Below are 13,508 nucleotides of genomic sequence, written 5' to 3'. Positions count from 1 at the left end.
CCTCCCCTCCGCACACCCGTTCCTTTTAGACCTCGTTTCTTTCGGGCCACTCCATATTAAGCATCATCCTCGCTGAATTAATTATCACATCCCTGCGAATCCCACAGCTCCCGTTTGTAATGCACAATATGCTGCAGAGCCTTCCGCGACACGATGTGGCGAGGCGAGACGGGAGGTGACAACGCGCTCGTGCCGGGCTCCTGCGCAGCGCCGGGGGCCTCGGGAGGGGACCGGGAGCTCCCCGGCATCGTCGGAAAAGCCGGCACCAAGCCCGAGGAAGCCCAGCCTGTTTTCTGGCTTCGCTTTGCCCCAAAAACCCGTGCCAATGTTTCACAGCAAGCGCGGCAGGTAGCGCAACTCGGGCTGAGGGATGGGCAGGAGCCAGCAGGCTGAGGCAGCCAAGGTTTTAGGGCCCTGTAGTAGGGCAGAGCTCGGCAGGAACATTATTGGCATCTCAGAGTGGGCATCTCAGAGTGGGCATCTCAGTGTGGGCATCTCAGAGAGAGCATCTCGGCTTTAGGAAGGACGTGGGAGGGAGGCAGCGTGGCCGCAGCATCCCCGCGCTGCTCTCAGCAGATGCAGCCCGGCCCCACGAACGCGCCGGCCCCATGTCCTGAAACGAGAGAGCGGCCTGGGAAAGGAGGAGGTGGCTGCTGCGAAAGCTCTGCTTTCCCTCGGTAATCCCTCAGCGCTTTTTTTTTTTTTAAAAAAAAAAAGTACGAGCCGCCAGCCTCTTCTCCGCGGCCCAAGTTCAGCTCCGACGGGTGAGTCATTAGCGTGCCACTGAGCGCAGAAGGACGGAGGAGGAGGTGACATTGGGGTCCCTTTTTTTTTTTTTCCCTCTTCCTTTTCTTTTTTAAACAGAGAGCCTTCGTTGTGGGAGGGACTGTCATTCTTCTCTCCTTGTTTTTTTTTTTTCCTTCCCCCTATATCTATATATTTCCTAGGATACAAGAGAGGCTTTGTTTTCTCCAAGGACAAACAGCGGTGATGGATGGGGGAGCAGAGTCCACCTCCCTAGGGAAAACAGGGCAGGGCCGGGGCTGTGCTCGGGGCCCTGCCTTTAGCGGGGTTGAGCTGGGAGGATGGGGCTGGGAAAGCCTCGCGTAGCCCAGGTTTAAACCCGGTAGCCTGTTTTACACGGGTCAAATGCGGTCCCATCAATGCATAACTCTTTATGAGAGATATCAACGTGCTGGTTGCACGATCTTCTGTAACTGGCGTCTCTGTATTTCTGCTTAACCGATGGAAGAGAGAAAAGCCCCTTCTTGTTTCCAGTGGAGACGACTCCAGCCTGACCCGACATCCTCATCCACCTCTCTTTGCCAAGCTCAGCATCGCTGCGATCTGCAGAGGAGCCGGGCTTCCCTCTCCACGCCTTCTTCGCTTTCCTACGACCCTCTTGGAAGCCCCTCGCTGATGTCCCCTCTCCCTTCGAGCCCCAGCGCCTCCTTTCAGGTCCCTACAACCAGGGGTGGCCGCTGCCCATCCGCCCGGCGAGTCGTGTTTCGGTGTCAGCCCCGCTGTGCTGACCACGCATCGATTTTGGAGGGCTGCCCCTGCCAGCAACACAAGCCTCCTCCTGCGCGCAAGGGGCCTGAGCGTGGAAAGAAACGAGTAAGAGGTGCCAAAAAACACAAAACCCGCTTTGAGGACATCCAGCAGCCTTCTAGAAGCTCTGAACCTCCAAGCTTTAGTCAAGGCTGATATGTTATTCTGATAGAAAAGGCGTTTCACGAATCGGCAGCTTCACGCCCGACCCTTCGCCTTTTTTCCATCATCCCTCCGAGATGAGTGACGCGTTTTTCTTTCTTGCTGAGGTTTTGCCAATTTTGCTGCCCGAACTATTTGCAAATTCGACACCGTGGATTCCCAAGTTGACTGCACAGAAGCTTTCGTATAGCTCAGCTCCCCCTTCCACTAGAGCCAGAACGCTGGTACCCTCACCAAGTAAACCATCAAGGAAATGAAGTAGAAATCAATCCCTCCCTCGCCCAAAGCAAGCGAGTCAGGGACAGTTGAATGAACAGCAAGAAGCCCCCTCGCCAAAGTTCAAGCTGCAGACAAGCAGAAAGCCGGCAGTTCTTTGCAAAGAGGGCGGCACATCTCTTTAATCTTCCTAATGAGCACATCAAGGAGAGCAAATCCATCCCATCGCTTATAGCAAAGAGCGATTTTCTTTCTGCCACGTGTTTTGGAGTGTTTTTTTTTTTTTTTTTTTTTTTTTTACCTGTGGTGTATGACTGAGGACTTCAGTAAATCCTGTTCAACGAGCCCTCGAGTTCTCGTTCACTTTCTCCCCTCCCTTTCCTCTTTTGTTATTTCCATTTTCTCACTTTCTCCCTGCTTTTCATCCTCGCTCCCCCTCAACTCGTTCACCCATTTCCCCCTCCTAATGGCCCTTTCTTCTCGGTTGGAGTCTTCTCTGCGGGAAGCCACTCCTCTGTGTTTGGAAGATTTGCACCTCTTTGTCTCTCGGGTTTTGGTCGTGGGAAGGGCTCTAGGGCCGGAGGGATGGAGGAATTTCCTTATTTATTTCCCTTCAGGCAAAGGTCCTGGGCTCCGGCCGGGAGCAGGCGCATCCACGTTGGCTGTGGAAGTCTGAAGGTTTTCTTGCTACTTACCTTTCGGATCTCTCCCAAGGAGGCTTGAGCAGGTTGTTAGATATGGAGGTGGTCAAAAAGAGGTGAATCCCGGGGTAGGAATCCCCCTTATATAACCTCTCTCGCTCCTTCTATTTTCGGCAGGTGATACCCACTCCTCAGTGGTATCAGGTATTCAGGGATTTTGGTGACGGTGTCACATTTATCTTTCCCTTAAGTAATCAAGGAACACTATTAATAATCCTTGGCACTCACCTTCCCCTGGCTGTGAAAACCTATTACCTCGGCAAACCGACGGGGGAACTTTATTGATACGGAGAGAGGCAGGAGGGCTCTTCATCTCCCATCAGACGAAGGCGGCTTCAGAGGGAACCATCGCGATGAATCAGGTTCAGCTTGGGAGACGGGACTCTGCTCAGAAGGAAAGGGCCAGGAAGATGCAACCATCCGATCAGAGAGAAGAAAAGCAAAGACATTCAGGAGTTTGTCCTTTTTTCCCTCCAGCTCTGGCAGACACTGCTCGAAACAAGAGGAAACAGCCCTAAGCTGCCTCCCGCACCTAAGGCTGCAACATTCAGCTCTCCCTTGTGGCCTTGGCAGAAGCCAGAAATACTTTTATTTTTAATTTAATTTTCTTTTTTTTTTTTTTTTCTTGTATAGGCCACAGTCAAGATGTGGTCCTCTTTACCGCAGGGTATTCAGGGAGGTGCTTCCTGCAGGCAGCAGCGAGCTCCGTTTGGGTAGTGCTGGTTGTTCATCCTTCCAGGGGCATCCAAAATTTCTGATCTGGGCCTCGCTGGACAAGAAATCTAAAAAATTTACAGCCTGAGCTTACCTAGGAGAGGCGGAGGGTTCTAAATGAAGAGTTACAATATATACAGGCATAATAAGTTGACTGCAAGCTTTTCAGCATATGAATTCTCTTTATGCCGAATTGCATATTTGGGGGAAACATACCTTTGAAGATGCTTCTATTTTCTACTCTATCAAGCAATAGTAACAATGCTAAAAATGCCATTGAGACCTGTTCGCGGCTCTGTAATCCACCTGGGGACACTTTTCTTGATCTTTAATGTTTTTTTTTTCTTTTTTCTTTCTTTTTTTTTTTTTTTTTCTGGCAAGGGGAAACATTTTACAAAGGACTGTGAATCATATTTATCTGGAATATATTCTTAAGTAACAAAATATCTTTTCAGTTGCAGGATGCAAAACCAACAGCTGGTAGGTTAAAAAGTGACCAAGGCTGTTGTGATACAACTGAAATTATCTTCCAGGAAAGGCAGGTGCTGCAAAACTGAGATTGGATTTTTCTATCTTGATTAATTGATCCTAGAAGCAAGGAAAGATAATTGAGGTACGTATGGGATTAGAATATTTAAAAATATTTTGCTAATGGCAGCATCATTTTGATGCCGAGTTCTGTGAAAAATTGGAAATTCTTCAGGAGTTTTAGATAATTTCAAAAGAGGGACGCTTTATTGAATCAAATATGACAAGGGTTAATTTAATCAGTTTAATATTCTCTCTCCTGTATATTTGTATTACATTTCCTTTAGTGGTCTTCGATTTTTGCTTGTGCTACAGTTAGTGAGGAAAGTGATATTACATTTCAGGTAGCCTCCTTTCTTCCTCGCTTTGACAAACACTCTCTGTGCCCTAGCGTAGAGAAGGTGAGACTTTGTATTTAATTACCTTGTGAAATCACTGATTCTTGTGGGTCCACAAACGGTGTGCTGCCTTTGGAGCAGTATGATTCACAGTACGCTGTTAGCTACGTTCAGTGATGTGGAGTTTGCATTACGCTTTCGCATATTATACACCTTTGATGTAGTACCACGATTAGATTCTGGTTTAGAGATACCAGCATCTCGTGGTTATTAGCAGGATGCCACATTTGAAATGTGCTACCATGTGGTAGCAGGCAGAGCAATATTTCCCTCTTATCTTCTTTTGGCAGCTTAGAGGGGATATGGATTGTAGGACTGTCTTTTTGTCCACCAGAGTGTGACTTCCATTTCTGTCTGATCCACTGGAATTAGTGCCTTTGTCCACTGGTGAAAGGAGAGCAAGTGCAGAGCTAGCCATGATTCCTCTGTGTAATTCAGCCGTGAGAAAGGATTTCCACTAATCAGGATAGCTTTCTTATCCATTTACTCAATTCCCGCTAATGCTTATTTACAAAGAGAAGCAGACTTATGACCTCCTCGGGCAGATAGTGAGGTCTGTGTTATATGTCAAGATGTCAAGTATCACATTAATTAAAATGTTTGCTCTTTTTTTTTGGGGGGGGGGGGAGAAAAATACATTCAAAATCTGATCCTTCTAGGTTATTAGTACAAATCTGGCTGAAGCTGAAAGACACAGCATCGTGGCAACAGGGCATCTGATCACTCAGAGTTCACCCATGTGAAGTGATAGAATTTAGGAAGGATGTTTGTCTTACAGCAGTCATCATCTCAGTCAGGTTCATTCAGGAAAAAAAAAGGACTGGGCTTCCCCTTTGAGATACTTAGACACTGCGGAGCTAATTGGGACTCTCATCCATTTTCACTTCTTTTTTTTCACTTCTGCCACACAAACAACTGTGATCTGAGTAATAAGGTGCTTCAAGTCCATATCAGCCAATGAATTTTTGGTCTTAGCATCATGTGCATTACTGGCACTTTAAAAAGGAAGCTTATCCTGCTTCTATCTTCTGCGTCTAGTACATGTAAGCCATATGACATCCCTTATTTGAAAGCATATTCTAAAATTCAGAGGTTTCATTGATAAAAAATGTGTCTTGGTTGCCAGTTAACATTTCTCCTATATTTTTAGCTTACCAGTCTTTCATATAAATTTCTGTATTAGTCTTCTTTTTGTACTGTCTTTTTCACTGTTTATGCCTTCCATTTGATTTTACAGTTATAACATCCTCCAGTCCTTGCGTTAGGTGGGCTATGGCCTCTATAAAGAATTACCTGTTTTACATCTTTCCTCATGAATCAGTCTCTCTAAACCTGTAATATTTTTTTTCCTGTTTGTTTTTGGTATTCTCACAGTTCTGTTGACATTTTTGTGGTACTGTGGTGCCCAGCATAATACAGAGTTACTTTGCTATCTGAGCTTGTAAAATATTCTAAAATATCTGCTATAGTCTCTAACCTGTTCCTAGGATATAAGCCAAGAATGATAAATCTGGTTGAATTTTCTGCAGTCCAAGACACATATGTGACCATCCACATTGTATTTAGATTTGGAAACAACTCCCACAACCATTTAAAATCTTAAAATAAATAAATAAACAAATATTGCATGCCTGCTGTATATTTCAGAACATCTTGAAGCATTTTATAGTCATCATTCATTATATGGGAACCGTTTCATCTTCCTCTACAGCAAAGTTCAGCAGACCTCACCTAAGTTTAGAGGCAGCATAGGAATCCTTACAATGGCATTATTTTCTTTGGTGTTTTCCTTGTACATTAGGATGTAAGTGGATGCTTCTTCCTCCTGCTCTTGCTGTCAAACTTGCTCCTTCTTACAGTATCCCTGGTATATAGTCCTCTTTCATATTACTTCTAAATAAAGGAAGGAAGAAGTGTCATCTTGCTGTTTTTCTTATCTGAAATGAGATGCTTTAGCTGCTCCATATAACCATAAACCATACAATATTGGGGTTCTGGATTCTAGAAATGCTGTACCAAAAGTCTTTTGGAGAAGTGGGAGTGAATATTAGTTTTAATTAATGTAACATAACCGGGAGTTATTAGGAAGATGAAATATCATTGCCCACATTAGAAGTTGTCCAGAATTTTAGGGCAAATCTCTCCTGGAGAATGGAGCACTAAACCTTTCATATTGGTGAGTACAATTTGCAACTTTTTCAAAGGATGCATATACATAGTAAAGGATGTAGCACCTATTAAATGTATTCTGGCAAACTGTTTGCCAAGGATTTTGTGGTGCTGACAGCTTTAATGTGTTGAAGAAGGGAATAGTCAGATTTGTGGAAGAGAGCTCCAGTGAAGGTTACCAAATTTATACAGGCCACCTCCAGCCTGGGAAGTTCCTGAGCAAAAGTGGTTGGGATTTGGAGTAGGATTAGGGAAAAGTTTCATAATGTGTTTGCCTTTTGCTTACATTGTTCCAAAGGCTTTTATATATGTCCATGGTTAGCAACAGGATTCTGGGCTAGAAGGAACTTTTTCCTCCCCTGCCCTCCCCCGCCCTCTCCCTTCCCCCTTCCCCGCCCTCCCCCTCCCCCCTTCCCCCTTCTCCCTTTTCTTTTCTTATGATCCAGTGTGGTAGTTCTTAAATTATTTTCCTTGGTGTAGTTTATGATAACCACGTGTGTGAAAAGTGGAAGGATCAGGTAGACAGAATGTATGTGAGAAATGCATCAGTTAAAAGAATGACTCACAGTATCCATAGGAAAAAAAATGTTTGCTTCCTAATAAAAAAACAGGAAACTTCTGTCCTTGATTACTGTGACTTTTTGCTTATATGCTGCTTTTTGCTTCTTATCTGTGTTCTTTAGGCTGCATATGAGCATTCCTGTTCAGGTACACATATATTTTACGATACTAATCTGTGACTGAAAATGTCAGTTGTTTTGTATACTAATTATCATTTTGTCCTGCCAGTTGTAGTACATCAGACTGCTTCAGGCTTTTTTAGCTTCTATTACTACTTAATAGTCCTTGCAATGGACTGTTATTTGGTTTGCCTGATAGAAGTTTGTACTCCTAGGATCCAGTTTTAGTGGTTCTGTTTTTACACGACTCCTCTGATAATTGGCTCAAAAGCTGAAAATAGCAAATGGCTACAACAGATACCCCAGAGGCTAGAAGTAGGTCACTAATAGTCCATGCCACCATTGAGTTTTGGGAATTCCGCAGCTTGTATTGCAAATTATGTGGAAAAGAAAGTGAAATGTCATAAGCTGTATCACCCAAAGGAGATAATACAAATAAAAACCAGTGATAGGTGTTTCTATGTAAACCCCCAATGAGAGCTAGGCTCAGATTACCAAACAAGAAAAAGCTAGTGCTGAAAGAGCAGGTCTGTGCATCCTAACACCTTACAGCAACGCTCAAATGGATACTTACAGCAGGAGAAAAAAAGCTGTTAGTCCCAGTGGGAAACCCTGACCCCAGGTTAAGAGGATGGAAACAGTTGGTTTTCTTTACAAGACACTCGTGGGTATCAGACATTTGTCATAACTGACACTCTGGTGTTGTTCACACTGGGATGGATAAGCCCATGTAATTATTACCACAGGGGTTGTATTCTAGGAAAATTAGCACAGCAGAAAGATGGCTTCATTACTTATTCCCATTTATAATAGACTGCTGGTAGGAGAGCAGTCGAAGCATTTAGATCAGGGAAAACAGCTTTTGGGGAAATATGACTTCAGTTTTAGCAATTGGAATCCTGTGGTAAGCCAAATTTTGTTAGTTATTTACTAATGAATCTGCTGGTTTTTATTGGTGTTTGTTTGTTTTTGTTTTTCTCTTACGTTTTTATAATTTGTTTCAGAGTTGCTAGTGCACAGTGAGATGTATTTAAAAGTCAGAAGTTTGTAAAGGATTTATATATTTCTGGGTAAACTGAGTAGAAATAATTCCATAGCAGTGATGCTTAAATGGCAAGTTTGGGCTTTCCCTGCCAACCTCTCAAGTGGAAAGTGCTGGCTAAGAAAGTCTATAACTAACATCAGAAAAGGAGCACAGTTGAGTCAGCTGTTTGTTTATTGTCAATATTTCATTAGAAAAACAATTCTTCCATTTACAGAATTGGTAAATGGGATGTCTTCTCAGGTTTAGGTCATGATTTCAATCCAGCCAAGGAGAATATCAGTAAATAAAAGTAATTATTCAGTAATATTGTTTTAGTCACCCTGATGAAATGAATTCAGCAGTCCCACTTCAGTTGTTAATATACAGATGCACACAAAACAAACTTACTGGCACTGAAGAAATATCTCCATGTAGTTTGCAGATTGAATCAGACTCAGACACTGAATTCTCCTATACTTTCTCTCCTTTATCTCTTTAGGTTGCCTAAAGGGAGGACTGCAGGAAGAAAATCTCTAGTTTTACTACCTGTACTTTTCACATGAATGGACCTGCACTGGTGTTACTGATCCAGCAGCACTCTCTTCTGCTGAATCTGGGACTCCCTTGGTTATATATCAAATTGAAATTTCTAGTTTATCTTTTGTAACGTCCTTATTCTCTTGTCTTCTCAGAAGAAAATTTATCAAAGAAAGGCTCTCCAGCATATTCCTAAAGGGTAATGACATCTTCCCTGACATTACCAATGTAACACAACTTCTTACAGTTCTTTTTTAGACATTCCTTTTGCTAATAATCTCATCACCTTGTTAATAATCTTATGTAGGAGGATTTCATTTTTTCCTAGGTAGTGTGAAAAAGTTTTACATGATTTACATGATCTACACTATTATTTGAAAAAAAATAATATTGGACTAAACCATGTTATAAAAACTCACAGTGCCTTTTTGCATTCTTCACATCTGAACTGATGCTCATTATGGGCATATATTTTGTTCTTGGATGTTAATATTTTTGGCCACCTCTTATATAAATTATTGCTAGGCCTTTTTGCACCTCACCTTTCAAAACAATGTGAGTCTTTCATGTTTAGGTAAAAGAAATGTAATCTAGAAGTGGAGCATCAAATGTAGCATGTGGTACAGACTTGACTGATATGCAACAGAGCTTTTAGCTTGTGTTGTGGTGTTTTCACAGCCATTTGTAACAGGCAGTAACTCCTAGGCACTTTGAGTTTTGATCTCAGTGGGACACTGAAGCTGTTGTCTTGAAGAAGAGTGAGATATTTTCAGTAAAGGGATTGTTAATATCTTGCTTTTGGATCAAGCAGAGGCTTGCAAGATGAAAGTGATGTGCTATTCGGCAGCATTTTGCCTCTTTGAAATGTATCATCTCTGCTATTTTTCTGCGCTTCTGCTGACATTTCTCCCCTCTACTCTGAGAAAGAGAAAAACAAGTAGCAGGTCATACTGAAAACCCCACTAATCTTTGAGCTAGTTTACCTCCATATCTTCCTTTACTTGTCTGACTCTCTTGGATTTTTGTTTTCCAACAACACTTTCTCCTGTTAAAGGGCAGAAAACGTAAACTCCAACAGATTAACTGATTGCATGAGACCACACAATATAGTGGTCTTATGCAAGGAACTGAATATTGCATCCTTTCTTGAGACCGTATCTTCAATAATGAAGCATCCTTTTGTCTTTTTTTGTTGCTTTGGATCTTAATCATGAGAAATACAGCCCACGAAAGTTTCACTTGGGTGGAGCAAGGGTATCCTCTTTCACAGAGAGGATCTGTTTGCTACTCAGCTTCTCTGCTACCAAGTTCACCCTGTGTACCACACAGAATATGGTCTCTTTTCAATGGGGCTTCCCTTGCCTTTTCTTAATAGAGATGGATTTTTTTTTTCTAACTATTAACATTAGTCATAGGCATGTATAGTATAAAAATGCTTAAAGCTGTATCCGCGGGAGGCAGGGGAAGGAAAGTGGCTCTTCTTTATCTCAGGAGAGAGAAAGTTTGCTAATGCCCTGTGAGGGAATGACAGATGATTTCTCTCTCAGGTTACACATGCTCTAAATCCTCTTCACCATTTCTCTCCAGCAATGGGGAGACCAGATGCTACTGTAACAGCACAGAGCTTGTGCGAATCCTTTACAAGGACCTTTTATTACTGCTATGAGTAAAAACAAGTGACTTGCATAGCTGTTCTCTATTTTTAGAGGGGTTTATGTTTCTGAAGGACATATTTGGTCCCCTTACGTGGCTTTGGATAGTTTTCTGTTGGTGACTTATCTTTTTTTCGTTCTTTTAGTGATATGGGAGGACGAAGGTGGGAGAAAGCTAGCGTCTGTTTCTCTGAGCTGTTGTGATGGAATTTGTTAACCTGACATTTTGTATGCTGTGATGTGCCCAATTCCCTTTCTAGCTGTTTCTAGTAGCTATGGGGATACAGACAGCAGAAATCACACTTCTCACACACACTTTCTCTGCTGAAAAAAAAAAAGCTGGTGAAAATGATAGACAAATGATTTTGGAAACAAATCATTGATGTGTCCTCAGCGTAAAGGCTATGAAGTTTTTGGATATGAAGTTTGTCTTTATTGAATCAGTATATTGTTACCTGGTGTGCAAGAATTGCTTTTACATCTAAAGAGCTGTAGTATCTATTCAAATTTCTTTTTTGGACCTGAGCCGTCTTTCACGGTTGTCACTGGAACTCTTTTTGGTATTTTTAGTGGAGATTTGACCAGGCCTCTCTTCTAGACTTCTAGAGATTTTTACAGAAATTGCAGTGAGATAGGGATCAATTAGTAGCACTGAATAATTACTTTGTGGAGAGAGGAACACTTTGTTATGAATTTGATTGAGACTGTCAGTCTATGTTGGTACTGATCTCTTGTTAGATATTGGTGACTTATGAAAATTACTGATAGTTTAGATCACAATTAGTCTTACAGGTGAAAAATCACTGTCTTATGCCAATTCCTCTTAAGGATTCAATTTTTTTCTATATACTTTTTTATTTTCTTAGAAAGAGTAAGTCCTTTTGTCCTTTTCTATGTTTTGTTGGATTTTGTTCTTGTAAGGATACTTAATAATCCCACTTCTCATGGAGGTACCATAGAAGTGAAAAGTTCTGCAATAATAGGGGAATGTGATGTCTTGTCATGAAAACTAACCAAGTATTGATGTTGACATGCAAAGTATTTAAGACTGTATTTTACTATTCATCATAAGAGCAGGAAAGAGAGCAGGCGGGGTATCGGTTCTGATAAATACTTAAGAGTGTGAGTAAGAGAACAAGCAAGGGAATGATTGATTGGGTGAGGACAAGGACTGGGGAACAGATACATAAACACACACACATAGATAAATACATGTTTGGCACGTGTGTGGGTTGTAACAAATGTCTCAAGCATGCATGCAGCCTTAACCTAAGCGTGTACACATACCTTTTTGAAATATGATGTACACACTTGTAGAGGAAAATGTGTACATCTGCAAAAAATTAGGCACGTGTAACATGCACACACATGATACAGAGGTAAATGACAAGTTGTTTCAGTAATTCATTTCTTGCTTTTATAAAATCAGGGAAATTGTGGTGATCTTGACAAATCTGAGGAAGCTTCGAGAAATGATGAGAGAAAAACATGGTTCTCATGTCTCTTCGTAAGTAGAACATTTGGAGCTTTCTACTCCACCTCCCCTACCAGAAGTGCATCTGATACATTGTACAGAGATTTCAAAGTTTAATTTAGCTTAACTCTTGGCTGCAATCAACTGCTGATAAATTTAGTTGGGGGATTAGGGAACCTAAAAGTCTAATAGCTCCTTAAAAGGAGCCTGAGGATGAGAAAGCAAAACAAAAACATCTGCTAAGAGTCTCCCTTAAAATGGTGGCACACCATACAGTAACAGCTTACAGAAATAAGTAGTTCATTTTAAGGAGAGAAGGGATTTTTGCAGATACAGATGCTTGGAGGAAGAAATCCAAAGGTGTAAATATTTAAGAGCGTTGTTTCTTTTGCAAAGCCAAGGGATATCCTGATTGGATCAATTGCATGTAGCAAATATTCTTCTGTAGTTCTAGATAATTTGTTACTCCAGGAAAAAAAGAAAAAAAAAAGTGGAAAAAAAAAAAGCTGTTTTTAACTTCTTTTGCCTGTTACGTCTTTTGTGTAGACTGTCATGTTTAAGATAAGGTCTTTGCACTTGTGTGGCAGCATTAATTCAAACGTGAATTCTTAACCATGACTACCTCATCGTAACACTGTGGATAGTAAAGTAGATGTTTTGACCAAAATTTTACACATACAGTCAAAAATGCAGACTCAGACTAAATCAATCCAAGAAAACTCAGTCAGATATTTATTTGAAGAATAGATTTATTATAAAAGGCCAGAAGTTTCTTTTCCTAGATGCTTCTTTCTCATTTGTTTTTATACTGCGTCAGTTTTTGTAGATTCAGCTGTAACTAGGGCCTTTCGTAAGTATTGCACTTACATATCTCATAGCAAGAAATAATTCTTGTGCCAAAGACACTACGATCTTGCTCAACCTTATGCATATGTTTTACTTTTTAACTATGAATAGTCCCTCTGAAGCCAGATCTAGGGCCTAAATGAGAACCTTCAGTAACCATTTCTTGCCTTTCCCCACTTCTTTTGCTATATCAGTTACATTTCAAGTTGTTCCATTGTCCTAGGGCCCAGGAAAGGACTTAGGTGAGAAAAGGTTAAAAAAAAAAAGTATTTGAATAATTATTATTTAAATTAAGATGGAGTAATCATTTGATAAAAATTAAATCTGCTGAAAAAAGAAATGTCCCTTCACACAATGTTTAATTATCTTGTGGGTTTAGCAGCTGGATGGCTATTATTTCAACAAAGAGTTTATTGAGATTTGAAAAAGGATTATATGTAAAAGTAGAGTATCTGGTGTTAGCCTAGCTAAATCTGGTAGGCTTTGAAGCATAAGACAATCATCAGAAGGAGTAAGTATGTGAACTATATTGCCAAAGCAGGCAAATGCATTCTGAATTCATTTTTTTTCTACAACATATGGATTAAGGAACTATTGGAAAGAAAGTATCCAGAGCAGGATTACAGGTCTGCTTTGAGGAATCAAGAGAGAAATTTAAGAGTGGGAGAAACTAAATATTTTTCCGTGTAAAATTTTCTGATGTTCATAAACTCTTAGTATAGTTACATTGTGACATAGGTGGACTGGTAAGTATTATGTCTGCCATTCAAACATGTGAACAGTGGGTTCTGCAGCTGAGAACAAAATTATACCCGATTTTTAAATGAGGTCTCTGAAATACTAATTAGACTTATTT

At 41.1% G+C, this 13,508-nt stretch overlaps 1 protein-coding gene across 4 annotated transcripts in view; it reads left to right on the top strand.

The window, feature by feature from the left end:
• Positions 1-37: 37 nt before the first annotated feature.
• Positions 38-13,508, top strand: part of NCF4 (neutrophil cytosolic factor 4) — a 36,696-nt gene continuing 23,225 nt past the window's right edge. For 2 of the 4 annotated variants that reach the window (XM_066996675.1, XM_048048231.2), the window contains exons 1-2: positions 3,567-3,957; positions 11,762-11,839. In XM_066996675.1, coding sequence (XP_066852776.1) covers positions 11,805-11,839 — 35 coding nt within the window. In that variant the 5' untranslated portion in view covers positions 3,567-3,957; positions 11,762-11,804. Of the gene's footprint in view, positions 349-3,566; positions 3,958-11,761; positions 11,840-13,508 lie in introns of those variants that run through there. The other 2 variants (XM_048048230.2, XM_048048229.2) reach the window with 2 other exon arrangements.

Source organism: Anser cygnoides, chromosome 1 (assembly GCF_040182565.1).
Source record: "Anser cygnoides isolate HZ-2024a breed goose chromosome 1, Taihu_goose_T2T_genome, whole genome shotgun sequence".
Classification (NCBI taxonomy): domain Eukaryota; kingdom Metazoa; phylum Chordata; class Aves; order Anseriformes; family Anatidae; genus Anser; species Anser cygnoides.
Note: the sequence above shows the minus strand (reverse complement) of the source record. Positions and strands in the feature narration are given on the sequence as shown.